The sequence below is a fragment of the Staurois parvus genome, unplaced genomic scaffold (assembly GCF_062004578.1).
Source record: "Staurois parvus isolate SC_StPar_1 unplaced genomic scaffold, SC_StPar_1.0 ptg000080l, whole genome shotgun sequence".
Taxonomy (NCBI): domain Eukaryota; kingdom Metazoa; phylum Chordata; class Amphibia; order Anura; family Ranidae; genus Staurois; species Staurois parvus.
Window position 1 is genome coordinate 5,990,342 of NW_028317876.1, and position 17,329 is coordinate 6,007,670.

The 17,329-nt window shown below is 38.7% G+C and overlaps 1 protein-coding gene across 3 annotated transcripts in view; it reads left to right on the plus strand.

Moving 5' to 3' along the window:
* PDLIM3 (PDZ and LIM domain 3) overlaps positions 1–17,329 on the plus strand; it is a 65,216-nt gene extending 47,887 nt beyond the window's left edge. The window contains exons 2-8 of one of the 3 annotated variants that reach the window (XM_089669598.1): positions 723–874; positions 2,204–2,276; positions 4,397–4,584; positions 7,162–7,425; positions 10,939–11,069; positions 11,245–11,353; positions 15,783–17,329. In XM_089669598.1, coding sequence (XP_089525724.1) covers positions 723–874; positions 2,204–2,276; positions 4,397–4,584; positions 7,162–7,425; positions 10,939–11,069; positions 11,245–11,353; positions 15,783–15,972 — 1,107 coding nt within the window. In that variant the 3' untranslated portion in view covers positions 15,973–17,329. Of the gene's footprint in view, positions 1–722; positions 875–2,203; positions 2,277–4,396; positions 4,585–6,001; positions 6,070–7,161; positions 7,426–10,938; positions 11,070–11,244; positions 11,354–15,782 lie in introns of all 3 variants that reach the window. The other 2 variants (XM_089669596.1, XM_089669597.1) reach the window with 2 other exon arrangements.

Here is a 17,329-nt window from a genome sequence, read left to right on the forward strand (position 1 = left end):
ACATAATGGGCATTTACTGTATTTACATATTGTACATGAGTCCTAGCTGCTCATATATGTGTGTATGTGGATGGTCGATTAAATGACATTGGGGCTTATTTGACTTAAAAAAAATATATATTTGACTTTAGATTCCTCAATCCAATGCACATCAGGGACACAGAGAGGTTTATTTATTAAAGCTGGTTCACTCAGAATATCATGCACTTATGCAGAGAAACCAATCAGCTTCCAGGTTTTATTGCTAAAGCTTAATCGAACAAGCTAAGATTAGAAGCTGATTGGCTACCATGCACAGCTGTGCCAGATTCTGAGTGAACCAGCCTTATTAAATCTCCCCCACAGTCATCAATCTGCATGTTAATGGCTCATGCACACTGGGCATCAAAAATGCCGCTGTAACAGGTGTTTGGCACATTTTTTCTGTCTCTAAAAGCTCCTCTAGGTTAGCCTATGTGTCCATGCACACATGAGCGTTTACTAGCATTTACAGGCAGAAAAAAAAACCCCATCACTTGTGCATTCAGGGGAGAAGCATTTTGGTGGGGAAAAAAACTCTGAACACACCTAAACACCTGTGAAATGCCCTTAATCACTAAGCACATTTAGCATTTGAGTGTTCATTCATTCCAATGGCCAGAATAAATTAATATTCTAGCCAATGGAATGAATGAACATCTAATGCTGTAAGCATAATAAAAAAACTGTTGTTCTTGTTCTAGATCACGCCCGGAAGTAAATCTTCTCTTGCTAATTTAAGTCCGGGAGATGTAATACTTGCAATTGATGGATTTGGTACGGAGAACATGACACATGCAGAGGCGCAGGACAGAATTAAAGCTGCAACAGACCAACTTTGCCTGAAGATTGACAGGTAATAATTCTTCATTACTGATGTCCTTTTTGTGCATCTAGAGTCTCCACCACTCATCACAGGGTAATGTTTACTGTAGAGAAGAGCTCCAGATTTAAGTTTCCAAAGATCAGCAATGATTTATGTATCAAAGAGCAATGTCAGATATACAACCCATTGTGGTCATCTTTCAAATTATAGAAATTCAGCCTCTTCTCCAAATTATCATTGACAAAACACAGCACTGGTTACTGCAGGTAAGACCACTCTAATAATAAAAAAAAATAAAATTGCAACTACACTACATAAAAGTGACATGATCAGTGCACACGGCCAAAAACAGCTCATCCAAAGGAATACTATGTTTCACCAACAGATGCAAATGCACTCTCACTGAGAATCTGGCAGTGGGAGAGAAAGCAATCTGGATGGATAATCTGAGGTGGATGCTGGAGAAACCATAACAAGATCAATTACAAAATTTCCTAAGATAGAGCCTGAAGGGACTGAGTCTGTCTATGAGGTGATATAGTAACTTCACAATACTAATATATCTCAGGGTCCATGCACCTTCATCATAGTGGAGGTAAGGAAGTCCTGTGAACTTTTATATAAGCTCACACTGATCATAAAATGGGGCCCAGAAGTGCTCTAAAGCATCCAAAGCCAGGGACACCTTACAGTGAGGCAGAAGGATTGATTGGGCTAGCTGAGCTGTCATAACTGTCATGGAGCCGGATGTAGACAAAGTTAGTTTAATGAAGGTACTTTATTTCCTAGGATTCCATCCAGAGACTATACTGCAATTGCTCTCCTTATTGCTTCTTCAGCATCCACAGCAGATTGTTAATATTGATTGTTTTCTCTCCTACTGACTGCTCCTCATTGACAGTGCATTCACATCTGTTGGTGGGACATGGCACTACTCTCAATGAGCTGTTCCTGGTGATTTGCACCAATCACATTATTTTTATGATCTATTGATTTTTTTATTATTGAAAATTGGTCTTACCTGTACTGAGTCTGTGTGCTCTGTTTTTGCTTTTTATTTTTACATGAATAGTTTGTCCTTGAAGATATACACAGAGCTTGCAATGATATTATGAACTACCTTGGAACAAGTGCAGCACCATACATTTGAAGATTAAATTATCATCCATATACAAAGTACCATACATTTGTGAGATATAACAGGCTGCTAAAAAAATATATTCATAGTATAAAGTATTTATTTTCATATCTACCAAATTTCTGCAATAAGTTGTATTAAAAATTATCTGTGACAACATTGTAAAATAAAAATAAACATATAGTATATTGAATGTTTTTTTCTTTTTTTTTTGCTTCTAGAGCGGAAACTAGAATGTGGTCCCCACAAATTTGTGAAGATCCTTATAAAATGAACCTTGAGGCTGAACCACAGGTAAAAATATCCACTGGTGTATCTGTTTTGTAATTCATTTTTGGTTGTGTATCTTAAATATGCCACTAGTAGACTAATGGTTTACTGGACAGACTATGGCAAGAAATACTTTTTGGTTTTTTTTTTTCAAATTCAGAGTTTAGATTATAAGACTTTCATCATTAAGCTGTTTTACCTAAAGAGGAAATATTTAACTAACCCCTGTCACCTTTATATAATCAGCAAATGTTTTTTGATCCTCCTAAAATTGATTGGGTATTAGAAGTAGACAAAGTCTAAATAAAAGGTTTATTAAAGCAAGCCCAAAATGCTTGATGCCCATTCTTGTATGCTGCCTGAAACAGTTAGCATGCAAAGAAGCAATAATGTAGTGCAAAGCAGTAATATTGGCTAACCAGACCCCCCTCCCCAAGCGGCCTGTAATTGTGACCTTCTGTTTCCACCCAACCTAGGTTGGCATGGTTTATGTCCAAATGTTAGACCTAAAATTACGAGTATCACCATATATTCAACACCATTTTTGCACAATCAAATTCTAACCTTCGCAATGCTACTAAGCTCTGAAATATTGCTCAAAACAGCAATGCTTCTAATGGTATTAATGGGCATTAAATGGAAACAATGCAGACATATTTTTTAAGCATGGAAATGCAAATATGCATGCTTATATCCTTGTAGCATAACAAGTTAAGGGAGATGAGTGCAAAACGTGTTATATACTATTTAAAGCATATCTAAATTTAAAAAAATTGTTATATATATCCACATATCAGTCTGTAAGTGTTTTGGCTACATTTGTTTTTTTTTTCATTTTTGTCTCCTGTTTATTTTCACATTGTGATTTCGCCAGTAACACACTTCCTAATTTAGGGTGACAGCAAGAATTTACTGTTATCAGGACCACACAACAGTTCTGCTGGTAACAGGAGATACCTGTGAAAGTTCTCTTGAGGCTACGTTCACACTAGCCTTGTGTGCAGGCGGCAGAGAGGCGTTTGGTAAGCGTTTTTACCGCTTCCCAAACGCCTCTGCCAATTCTGCACATTACAGCACATAGTGCTGTTCTAACGGGAGCGTTTGCGTCGCGTCGCGTTGCGTCGTGGCAAAACGGACGCCTCTGGACGAGTCAGGAGGCTTTGAAGCCTCCTATTCTTGTCTATGGTGCCGCTCCGCAAACACCCGGCCGGCGTTTGCGGTGCGGTTGTGACGCGGTTGCGGGGCGTTTGCGGAGCGGTAACACCACTCAAACTGCATTATAGGCGTTTGTGGGGCGTTATTAACGCTCGGCAAACGCCTAGCAACCGCCGCTAAACCGCGCATGCGGCGTTTGCCGAGCGTTTGCCGAGCGTTAATAACGCTCTGCAAACGCCGGACCAACGCTTGCCAAACGCTATAGGGGCGTTTGGCAAGCGTTGGCAAAACAGCCTAGTGTGAACGAGCCCTTAGAAAGCCATTCTTTGAGATTTCAGTTCAATGCACAGAAAGTGCTATGGACTGTACTTAGTCTGAAAAAGAGCTGCACTTACAATTTCTCTGATTGGTACCGTTTCATTGAATACAGCACTTTTGAAGAAATTTGTTTGGGCTTTTGTCATTTATTCACAATTTTGCAGTGTGTTCACCTATCCAGCTTAATTAGTGCCAATTACTCACTGACATGTGCACCTTTTCATTTATGTATATCTACTGGAATTGTGTTTTTTCATTTATATTGTGATACAGTAGTATTTTTCAAAATCAGTTTTCCACAGTGCTTAGCTAATTCTTAACTGTTCATTTTCTGGATAATGCGTTGTTAGCATGGTACAATTTCTTTAAATTGGTTTGATATTGGGTATCAAAAGTACTGTACATGTGGCTTTCCATTAGTAATTTTCATTGATAACCTAAGTGCAAATATTTACTTTTTTTTTAGTTTAAATACAGACACTACTTCTAAGGACTTAAAAAACTGCACTGTAGTACATTTTTGTTTTGGGGTTTAGATATGCTTTAAAACCATAAGGTTATATTTGACATTTGTAAACAAACATTGTACAGTGTGCACAATGTGTGTGGCTCGCTTGTGTGTTTAATCTGCATGAACTGCAGTGTGGTGTGTTTTATCCAAATGTATACAGGAGTTCAAACCTATTGGCACTGCTCATAACCGAAGAGCACAACCATTTGTAGCAGGAGCAAACATTGGTGACAAAAAGCAGGTAGTGAGTTCCTCTTATAATACCCCAATTGGGCTATATTCATCCGGCAACATCAAAGATGCATTCCACGGACAGATGAGGGGTCTTATTCCTAATGCAGATGAAATGTAAGTCATTTACATGCATGCCAGCAAGCACTTTTCTGCATGGAAATCTGACATTACAATTTAATAGTCAACTCGTATCATCAAGAAATATACTGTGTCTTTTCAAACAAATGTTGTTATTGTCCAGTTTATATAAAAGCTAGAATAAAATAGTGGTACTGAAACAAATACTGAAAAAAATGCACAAAGCAGGGGTGTATATCTATGTGACTTAGGCCCACTTTCACACAGGAGGATGAATCGGGTGCTCCTGTCAGTTTTTTAGGTGGACCCATTCGGACCCTCCATTCTCCTCTATGGAGCAACAGGTGTAAATATTTACACCTGTCGACATCCAAATCAATCCTATCCACTAAAAACAATTGGATGGGGATCCGTTCCCCATCAGTCAACCCGATTGGTTGTCCATTGGGTCTAAATGGACAGGTGGTCCATTTACATCTGACCGCACCATAGAGAACATCAGGCTGTGTCTATGTTCGCTCTGCACAAGTAGAGTAGACACGGACCTGTCACCCGCCTGCTCAGCAAGGATCAGCTGACAGATCTCCCGCTGCACATGTGGATTCGCTTGACGGAGACCGCCCGTGTGAAAGGGGCCTTATGCAATCTGATAATAACAATAACTCCTGACAAAACTTTTTTTTATTTGTTTTTAGTTTTGCAAAGAGTGGTAAAGAGTTAAAATGTCTGTGTGATTTTTGTTGGGAAGACATCCCTGTGCCTGTGACCACTGTTACTGGGAAAGCAAGTGAGGATAATTTCCCATATGGGTACATAGACAACAATAAAAACCTGCCAGAGGTTTTAATATTTTCCAGCTATATCGAAAAACTAAAATTTTTTCTATGAATTTATCATGGGAAAGATCCCATGTGTTGGTAACAACAGTCACTAGGACAAGAATATAAATCTTCAAAAGGGGACAGAGATACCAAAGAGAATAAAAAAAGGACTAAATTTCATGAATTTTGATGTCCCAGTTTTAATCTGAATTTCAGTGGTTATCTCTGGTGGTTCATTTTCCTGAGCAGCTGTGGCATCTTCTGCCCTACACACTTCTTGCTTTTGTTGTTTACTGCCATTGCCAGCAGTACCCAGCCTTCTTTGTGTCCCAGGTACCAAGGTTACTAGGAGCTACTGTTTTTTTTGATCTGACAGTTTTTATCTGTTCCCCACTCTATCCAAAACATAAAAAGATATTTCAACTTTAGCATTCTTTAGGATGAAACAAACCCCTACTGTAAGCATACTTTACACGAGCACAGACCCATACATTGACAGTTCTGTTACCAATAATTTTTTATTAATTTTTACTGTTTTGTGTTGTATTTAACTGGTTGATGTTAACATTTCTGCTCCTAACTTATTGAACTAAATAACAGCTGAATTATAACAAACATTTTTTGTCCAACAGGATTTGGGATACTTTGAACACAAGCATAATATCAGGCCTAAGCCCTTTATACTCCCTGGCAGAAGCAGGTTAAATTGATTGTAGTTATGTGTGTTGTGTGCATGATAACAGCAATCAGCGTAATGTGTATATAAACAGTTGCCAATATCAAAAAAGTTACAAATGAAAGAAATCTGATAATTAACTGAAGGAGGAGTATTTGTTAAAGTAACACTAAATGATCTCCCTATAGTCCAAAAAATAACCAACTTAATTGCCCTGTAATCTATTTTTTCATTACATTTTTTACTGTTTTTCTGACTCCTTGTCATGTCCTCCAAGTACTCCTGAACCTCTCCTTTTCTAGCTCACTTGTGTTTGCTTGAAACAAGAAGTTCACGCTAGTTGCGGTCATGTGCACTGCAATATGCACACTACAATACCAACGTCCATAGTCCCTAGTCTATTTTAGGAGCATAGCCAAACTCAGCCACCCTCTAACAGGAAGTGGAATCACAGCGGCAACAAAAAAAAATGTTAACATAATTTTGAGATTTGGAGGAGGCTGACAGCAATAGAATACTTTCTTTTTTTTTTTTTTTAGAAAGAATACATACTTGTTTGGATTTTTTTTAAAACCAGTGTCACTTTAGGTTTGAAAATGACATTTTTAGAGTATTCCGAGTCACGGCCACATTATTCCTAGATGTCTATAGTATTGAATTAACTAGGTAAATCTGCTGATTATTCTAATTAATGTCTTACTTTTTTGGAATTTGACACATTATTTGCTCATCAAAAGTGAACTCCCCTCTCTTGACTCCAGCGATGCAGTGATTTCCCCACTGGCCCAATTATTTGTCACAATACCTGACTGCCTAAAGAAATAGTGATACAGCATCTTAGCTGCTTTATGCTTTTAAATGTGTTGAGTTATAACATACCTTTCAAGCTGCATTTATATTAGAATATGCTAAAAATACTGCATCCAACCCAGGCACTGCTTTGCATGGCATTTGATCTATTCATCTAATCTGTGCATAATCTACAGCGCACATAAATCTCTATTATTTTCCTTTAACTGCATGTATTCACTCTGAGCATTTTGTAGACACATCCTCTAATACTCTTGCATCTCTTTTCTATTTCACTATTACCACCCTACTCTTTCACTGTCACAGTGGAAGCAGCACCCCTTCAGGCTTTGATCCTGGCAGTGGACGCAGCACTCCTTCCACAGCAAGCACTGTCGGCACTATAGATCCTGGTGAGCTCAAAGCTGCCTCTAGAATTGCACCTAACATTCCCTTGGAAATGGAGCTCCCTGGTGTCAAGATTGTTCACGCCCAGTTTAACACACCAATGCAACTCTATTCTGATGACAATATTATGGAGAGCCTACAAGGGCAGGTGTCGACCATCATAGGGGATAAACCAATGGCAAGGTACATAATATATTTAATTTCAAATGTATAGATTCATATTTAGAAAGAAAAACACAACTGCATGCTACAAATAAGGAATTATTCAATTCATGTAAACTTAAGGGGAAAAACGGTACCCCAACAAGAATGCATTATTACACATGCGATAATCACAAAAATTCCAACCGATTACTTCCTAATCCCCCCAGTAAAGGCTGCCATCAGCACACCCGGGACCAGCATGGTGGGTGCCACCGGGTAGAGAGGAGGGAGCTGAGTGGACATATGTGTCCAGTCTTCTTCCCTTCTTCTTGCTGACCTGGCAGTGATGTGTAAAATGCCACTTCCAGGTCCCTGTGTCACATTTAGGGCTCGTTCACACTAGGCTGTTTTGCCAACGCTTGCCAAACGCCCCTATAGCGTTTGGCAAGCGTTGGTCCGGTGTTTGCGGAGCGTTTTTAACGCTCGGCAAACGCTCCGCAAACGCCGCATGCACGGTTTAGCGGCGGTTGCTAGGCGTTTGCTGAGCGTTAATAACGCCCCACAAACGCCTATAATGCATTTGAGTGGTGTTACCGCTCCGCAAACGCCCCGCAACCGCGTCGCAACCGCACCGCAAACGCCGGCCGGGCGTTTGCGGAGCGGCACCATAGACGAGAATAGGAGGCTTCAAAGCCTCCTGACTCGACCAGAGGCGTCCGTTTTGCCGCGACGCAACGCGACGCAAACGCTCCTGTTAGAACAGCACCATGTGCTGTAATGTGCAGAGTTGGCAGAGGCGTTTGGGAAGCGGTAAAAACGCTTCCCAAACGCCTCTCTGCCGCCTGCACACAAGGCTAGTGTGAACGTAGCCTAACAGGCCTGTATGTCTGGGGAAGAATCTAATGTAGTGCGATCTGCACTGCATTAGATTAAATGAAGGACAGGTGAGGCATCAGGGGTCTTTTAGACACCTGCTGTCTCATTAACCATTTCAATACCGTGCAATTTTACACCTTCCTGCCCAGGCCAGTTTTCAGGTTTCAGCGCTCTCACACTTTGAATGACAATTGCGCGGTCATACAACATTGTACCCAAACTAAAATTTTATAATTTTCTACACACAACTAGAGCTTTCTTTTGGTGCTATTTAATCACCGCTGGGGTTTTTATTTTTTGCTAAATTAACAAAAAAAGACCAAAAATTTTGAAAAAAAAAAAAACACATTTTTCTTTGTTTCTGTTATAAAAGTTTACAAATAAATAATTGTTCTTCATAAATTTAGGCCAAGATGTATTCTGCTACATGTCTTTGGTGAAAATAACCCAAATTAGGATGTATTATTTAGTTTGTAGGAAAGTTATAGAGTTTACAAACTATGGTATAGATCTGAATATTGATCAATCCTGAAGTACTGACGGTCAATCTAATATCTTGAGGTCCAAGAATGTCAGAACAGTACAGATATCCCCCAAATGACCCCTTTTTGCAGAGTAGACAGTCCGACGTACTTCATAAGAGGCATGGCGAGTTTTTTGAAGTTGTATTTTTTTGTCATAATTTTTCGGAAAATTAAAAAATTAAAAAAATTATTTTCACTATTTTTTTTTTTTACATACTGTCACCAGTGCAGTACAGCGTTTTATTATATTTAATTTTTTATTACATTTTTTTTTTATTTTTTTTAAGATTTTTTTTCATATTTTACTATGACCAAAATAGTACAATGTTACCATAGTAACACTGTACTACTTTGGGGAAGTGATCAGTATTTTTTTTTTTTTTTACACAATTTGCTTATAGCAAAGAATTACTTTGCTATAAGCAAGCATTTACCTGAATGAAATCGATTCATTCAGTTTTTTTTTTTTTTTGTGCTTAGCTGTGATTTGGTCACAGCTAATCACATGACATGTGCATGTGATTAGCTGTGACCATTCACAGCTAGGCACTAATATACAATGGATGGCATCATGAATGAAGCCATCCATTGTATACAACTGTCATGTGACCTGCTGTGATTGGTCACAGCAGGTCACATGGTACCAGCAACGGGAGCCGGTACTCGGATCTGTCATCGGCCGTGTCCGAGGTGCTTGGGCGGTGACAGATTGCACTGCTGCGTCGCTCTGCAACCGCGCAAACCGCGCGTGTGCGGGAGCACGCCAAATGGCGTGCACCCGGAAAGCTGCAGCGCTTTTCAAGCCGCCAAACGGCCATTGGCCGGGCGGCTAATGGTTAAAGAGAACCTGTCACCAAAAAATCATCACAAAAGGAGACTTTTTTTAATCCCCTATGAGGTGAAAAAAAGTTAAAAAAATTTAAATTGTCAAAATAATTAGTTTACACCAAGTGTATAAAATCCACCCCAAACCTTTTGCAGCCCTTCCATCCGACACACACATGACATTTTGCATTTCCTAAACCTTTTTGCTAATATCGTGTGACATACAAATTTGAACAACCACCATTTCATCCTCTAGGATGTCTGCTTTCAAAAATATATATTATTTTGGAGGTATTTATGCAATCTTCAGGACTAAAATGATTTTTTAAATGTTTGCAAAAATACAAAAACAGCTCTGGCAGCAAAAGTGTTAAAGCACATGGAAAGAAAATGTTAATGGGTTATGTTTACAAATTTTCAAGGTGTCCCTGGATATAATAAAGGAGCTGATGTAATTTAGATTGAATTACAGTATCCAAAAGGTTGCAATGTGGTATTGGTGTGTAAACATCACTGCAGATTTTCTGTTGAGGTCTAGAATCCCTAAATACCTTACTCTGCAGGTCAGCATCCTGAAGCTGCCTTATCCCACATTCTGTACTTCGTTATTAGCCTACCCCTATAACTGGTGGCCACATTGGCTAACACAGGAGGTGGAAGGGGAAGGTCAAGCTATTTAGCCAGAAAGTTATATACAAGAATATCCCAGGACCTGGGAATCCATAGAATCTTAACAGAAAAACTACAGTGATGTACAGACATGTGGAGGTGCCACTATACAGAGATCATCAATGCACAATTGAAATATCAGCTCTGACAATGTGTTTAGTTGTGAAAAATTAAAATTATTTATTAAAAAAAATCTTAGTTCTATTTACAATTTTTAAATATATTTGCACACGGGCCTGCCTATTATTGAGTACATACTGTATGTTTACTATGGAGTTGATTTATTGAACGCAAATTGGATGTTCATTTTGCAAGGGAATTTTCCCTTAGCTTAGTGAATGAGGTGAAGTTCTGCTGACAGCTATCATCCAATAATGTGCAAGCAAACGTTATATGCTTTAATTTCCATTACACATGATTGGAAATTCTTTGCAAAGTGAAAATTCCCCCCACAGTGAACTCTGTATTTGCAGCCATCCCCTATGAATCATCTCAGTGTGACTCAAGTGAACGGTTCATATGTGGCTTTCTATATGCGGCATAATGTGTTTTAACGCAACAAACCAGATCAGAATGTTGTAAATAGGCCCTGATTTACATCAAATATAAGCACAATGTGATGTACAGTATATGATAATTGCATTTTCCTATCGTTCAGTGATCCAGTACCCGCCTCTGTGCCTCAGTCAGATGTATATCGGCTCCTTCATGATGACACAGAACATGAAAGCAAGCCCAAGCAGTCTGGCTCTTTCAGGGTGCTGCAAGACTTGGTTGATGATGATGCTGGTTAGTATGTCTATTTTCTACATTATGGCCATTACTTTATTTAGCCTTGGAAATTATAGATACATGCCTTTTAAAAGGAATTCATATTGCATACCTAAAGTAAGTTTTCACTGCCAGGTATGAAATATTCAGAAATAAAGAGCATCACTAATCCTGACATTTACTTTTGTTTTAGACCGTCCTGCAGGAACAAGAAGTGTAAGAGCTCCAGTCTCAAAGCCCCATGCAGGAGGTGCAGCTGTGCAGAAAGTTCCACTGTGTGACCGATGTGGAAATGGAATAGTGTAAGTACAGGGAACGTTCACATCTATTTTTATTCTGCTTGGGTTTTTCACACTGTTGTCTTTAAAGGAGATGCGGGGCCAAAGCTGTTTTGGTCTACTTCTCTTGGGGATTGCATGAGTGCATTTTGTTTTGCACTCCTGTGACCCGTACATTACTCAGCCGTTCCAGACTATGGAGAGATCCCAACTTTAATGACGTTGCTTTCAGAAGTTGAACATGTAGAGCTGCAGACTGAGCCTGAGAGTAGCAAATCTGGCCATATACCATGACAAAATCCCTACAATCTTGACTGGCTAAAAGTTTTATTCTTCTCTATTGACCGACAGGTTACTGTATGAGCCGGTTCACACCACAGAAATGCAGTCCAGATGCGTTTCTGCATGTACATTTCTGACCCATTTTTGATGTGTTCTGGTGCATTTTTTATGCATCCCATATACGTTTTTTCCTTTTTTTTTTATTTTACATTTTTCTTAATTTTCCTAGTTTTTTTTGTTTAATGCATTCCGGTGTGTTTTTGATGCATTTTACTGTGTTCCAATACCACAGAAAAAAATGCATCATGTTCTGCTTTTGTTGACTGTACTGGAAAGCAGTGCAATGGTGTAAACTTTGACATTGTAATCCATGTAACCTACAGTCCATGCGCTTTTTGATGCAGAAAAAAACCCCACTGGACTGCATGTGGTGTGAACTGGCCCTCAGCCAAACGAAAAAAAAAAAGTATGCAAAAAGTATGCAACTTATTAGGTGTTCCGATTTTAACATTCAAATTGTTTGCTCCAGGTCAGTGGCTCATAGAGTACCAAAACCAGAAAGAGTTAGTGCTGATTCACACATGTACGATGCAGATTGAAACTCAGGTTTCACACCTAATTGATACAGTAGTTGTTCAGCAGTTCAGGTCAGGTTTACATCAGGTAAAAGACAGTTTGATCAGATTCAGGTCAGGATTTTATCCTGTTCACTACTGATCACATTTGCGGTTCAGAAACAGTTCCCATAGAAGTCAATAGCCTGTAATCCGCACCTGAACTGGACCACACGGCTCAGAAATTGGACATGACTCTTTTTCAATCCGCACTTCCAGTGCACCGAACATATTTGAACAGGCACCATAGGAATGTTATTTCACATATCATGCGGATTGGATGCGGTGTATATATGTGAACCGGAACTTATGCATGTAGTATGTATCAGAAATACAACCTACATCTTTCTCTCCATTTCCCAAAAAGTTTCCAAATTAGGAGAGATACTGACCTGTGAAATGTATAGCAAAGGTATCTTGAACAAAAGTACAGCAGGTACCCACTGCAGCCGACTGGATAACTTGCTTCATTTTCCCAGTGCACCAAATGTGAATGCTGCTTGATTGCTATACGTAATGTTTATTCCAATTGCTAATATACACATATAGTATATCAGTACAGATACCTAGGTTTACCTATAAACTTTACCAAAAGTCAATTACTGTTTAAAGCAGTGTTAAACCCAAAAGCAAACATTTATACTATTGTGTAACCAATTCTTAGATGTGATAGCTACCTTAGTTTTTTAGGTCTGCTGTTGTTTTTTAAAAGAACAAGCTTTCCTGCATATGTAGCTGCACAGGGATGAGACAAACCATTTACCACTGCCAGTGGTGATTACGATAATCTGTTATTAAAAAAAACCTTTATTACAAAAGGAAAAAAAACAGTTTATTGTAAAGTATTAGTTGGAGTTTGGCCTCAATTTGTGTATCTATATCTCCTAGCGCATTTAGCACTCCCTCCCCCACCTCCTCAACAATGCTGCTGTCCAAAGGTGCCCCTGTGCTCCTTCATCCAGAGTGGTGACACTCTAATACAGGAGATGTGTTACTGGTCCAATCACCACATGAAAACAAGGGAAGAAGCCTAAAAAAAGAAAACTAATGCACATCTAATAATTGGTAGGCTGCAATACATTACATTTTTAGTTTTGGGTTTAATAATGTTTTAAATGTTAAAGTACACCTTCACCCATTTAAAAAAAATTCTCTCATCTGCTTCTTCCCCCCTCCATCTTACAAAATAGCGAATAGCTTGAACATTTTATTAAAAGTTTAAAGTGATAGTAAAGTCTTATTTTTCTCTTGTACCTGCAGGTAAGCCTATAATAAGGCTTACATGTAGGTACAGTAAATATCTTTTAAACATGCACTGTCCATAAGGCGTGTCATCCATTGAGAGAGCCATGCCACGGCTCCCGCACACATGTGCAAGAGTAGCTCGACCAGTCAAACGGCCACAGCCCACAAACCTGGAAGGAAAACCGGTTGAAGATGGAAGCCAAGACAGCGCTCCGCTGGAGGGCTTTATTTTCAGGTAAGTCTTTAATAATGTGCTAGTATGAGATGCATACTAGCACATTATGCTGTTACCTTGCAGGGAGATTTTTTTTGCTTTATTTTTTTCGTGCTTTTTTGGTGGTTTCGTGCTTCTATGCAGACATGTGTAACTGTAGCCTCTTTTTATTTCTTAGTTTTCTTTGAAATATCTGGTGATCCTGCCAGTTCCTCTTCTTTGCCATTGCAAACTGACAATGCCAAGCACAGAAGCAGATCTGTTGAGTTTGCATCCCTTTCAGAATTACAGGATGCAATGCAAATGCACAGTGTGCCTATATCTCTGTAGTCAATTTACCGCAACGCCCAGCCTTGCTGTGCACTGTACACTCTCTACAATCTCCTGAGGCTGGTGACTTCAGCAAAAGCCAACAAGCCCAATTTGGGGATCTGCCCACAGCCTAAGAGCAAGGGGAAGCAAAGAGGACACAGAAGTCATGTGACAACTAAGAATATAAAGAAAAAAAGGTGCTTAAGGTTTTTACTACTATCAAAATAAGTATGCTTGCCCCATTAAAAACTCCTGCGCAGATAACTATTTTTTATAATTATATATATATATATATATATATATATATATATATATATATCTAGATGAAACAAATTAAACAAAGTACTTTACATGTGCAGAAGAGATACAATAATCACAATATTACAACAAGTGCTTGTGTTTATATATATAATCCAAATATATATACAGTAAACAAACAGTCCAAAAGGGTGCAACTTAACTGAATAGTGCATAAATCTTAATTTCCCAAAACTAGCAAAAAAGTGCTACAGTGCAGAGAGATTTCCACTCTAGTAATCCAGTGTTCTGGTGCTGAGATGGAACTAATCATAGATAGCAGTTACCAGAGATTTAGATCTCAAAAAGAGATTCACTCGCGCTCTTTAATAAAGCCTAGATGACTCGGTCTATCCTGCTCAAAACATCATCCATCCAATAGTAATCAAAAACAGACTCCAGCTGATGAAAATCACTCTCGATAATGAATACCGGTTAAAAGCAAGGAAAAGCCCCATAGTGCAGTAAGCCTACGTTAGGCATTTATTAATAAAAGTATTGCACTTACAAATCAACACCAAGGATACACTTTGTCAAAAACAATATAGCTCAGGGTACCGCCGCAACTCCCAGCAGGGTATGCTCAGCTCCAGCTGATAAGTTTCATTCAAAAGGGTGTCTTCAAAGATGTTGCACATCCCAGGAGGCAGTGTTTGAGTGAGAGGAGCATGCATGCTGTGAAATCCTACGCATGCGCAAACATGCCAATGGTCTCTGCCAGGTATTTGGTCCCAAATGCCTACTAGAGACCAGCGGCATGTCTGTACAACCATAGCAAATTTTAAGATGGCAGCTCAGAAATGGAGCAGCACAAGGAGAACCTCGGCTGCAAGGAAGACAATGCTAGACTCTATGGACTAGTAAGTATGTTTTTTTTTTTTTAAATTGCTATATAGGAACAATTATTAGAGCTAGCAGGGCCCTCTGATTCCTAATGTATGATATTATATTGTAATTGTACTGTCTGCCCTCATGTTGTAAAGTGCTGCAAAAACTGTTGGCACTATATACATCTTGTATTATAATAATAATATTAATAGAGAGGATTTAGTCTAAAGTGATTGTAAACCCTCACCTTGTAAAACAACCCATTCAGTTTACAATAGAAATGAAAAGCAAAACATTTGTGTATACATTTATAACACATTATCTATACCCTCCCGCCCCCCCCCCCCCTTTTTTTTTTAGGTGAATACATGCCCTCTGTTCTCAGTTGCATAAGAGCTACATGACTCATGTAGTCAGTTTTTACCAGGAAAGCAGAGGGACTGGCAGGAACACCTGGGATTTCACACAAAGGAAGCAGTACAAAGAGAACAGGATACTTTTTCATACAAGTCCAGTACATGGTACAGCAGGCACATATAAGGAATATGAAATGTTGTATTTACATATTCTTTAACTTTGGTAGGGTGAGTCCCTCTTTAAAAATGACACAGTGAGGCAAACTTGTTTCATGCACTATTTCTCTTCTTTTATTACCACACAGAGGCACTGTGGTGAAGGCCCGAGACAAGTTCCGTCACCCTGACTGCTTTGTTTGTGCAGACTGCAACCTAAACCTGAAACAGAAAGGATATTTCTTTGTGGAGGGCCAGCTGTACTGTGAAGCCCATGCAAGAGCACGGATGAGACCTCCAGAAGGATATGACGCAGTCACTCTCTACCCAAAGGCTTAAATTGCAGTTAGTTTAAATTGCAAGGCTTAAGTGTAAGCCCGTCATATTTTAGGATTGAACATGGAATTTATTAGTTAATGTGCTTTCAGATGATATAAAAAGTTCATCAGTAATGCAAAAACAGAAATCCCTGGGAGAGGAGATCATTTAACTAGTGGTATTAAAATAAATCCACAGACAAAACCAGACAAATTAGGGATTTGACTTAAGTAAAACGATTTCCAAACAGCTGTTTCTGTTTAGCTGCTGATATTTTGCAAAAGTAACGTTTCCAAAAATGATCTCAGCCATAGGGGTACACACAGCCTATTATGTAGTTTTGCATTTATATTTTTACTGTTAAAAAATTCACTGCACTGTTACCAGCTTTGAAAACTGTAAATAGTTGCATAAGCACAAAGCACGTACCACACTAAATATAATTTAACTTTAGAAATCTAATTCACAATTTATGACATTTAAATAAAGATACATGGTGTACATAACTAATGGGAATATAAACTACAGTGTGAAAAATAAAATGTAGATTTCTGTACAGGACAATTTCCTGTCTAACATTCGTGACAAAGATGACTGAAGTCAATAATGGAAAAAACAAGCAATAATAGGAAGACAAATGTATCGTAATTATCCTTTTTCTAGTTTTCATTTAGGGATGGTAAACACTAAGTGACTTGGGTGACTTACATTGAATTCAATAGTGCCTATTCACGCAACTGCAATGTGACTTTGGGGAAAGTACAGGTGCTACTTTGGTGTCAAGTAGAGCAATTTTGTGCCTCATAGATTGCAATGTAAACACACCAAAACGCATGTGCATGTCTTTCACGCGTTTTGGCAGTTTTGTGTAGTGTCCCTCTCCTGCAAAAACGCACCTGGATGAAAAACACACTACAAAATTGAGCTGAAAATCTGATGAAGATGCAGCTGCACTAGTCTGAACCTAGCCTAAGATAAGCCATAACATACAACTTCAATTAAACACATTAGAATTTCAGAAAATGCAGAAAGTGACAATGCTGTAGGCTTGTCAATGACAAAGTCATTTTTAGATTGGACTGCTTTATAATATACACTGCTTTACTATGTCTGGTATCATTTCTGTAACAAACACATTTAGTGATATTTGGAAATATTTAAATGCAGTAGATTTATACTTTGGTAGTCCTTGAAAGTTTACTAAAAATGTTCTGCACTATGTCATTTCTGTCTGACTCAGGCACATGCTTTGGTGCCCAAAGACTGCAATTCCTGCTTTAGACATTGTATGTTCTTTTTATTTTTTTATGTTTGTGATTTCAAATCAGTGTGTCCAATATTTTGTTATATAATGCAAAATAAAAATTTGTAAAAAGTG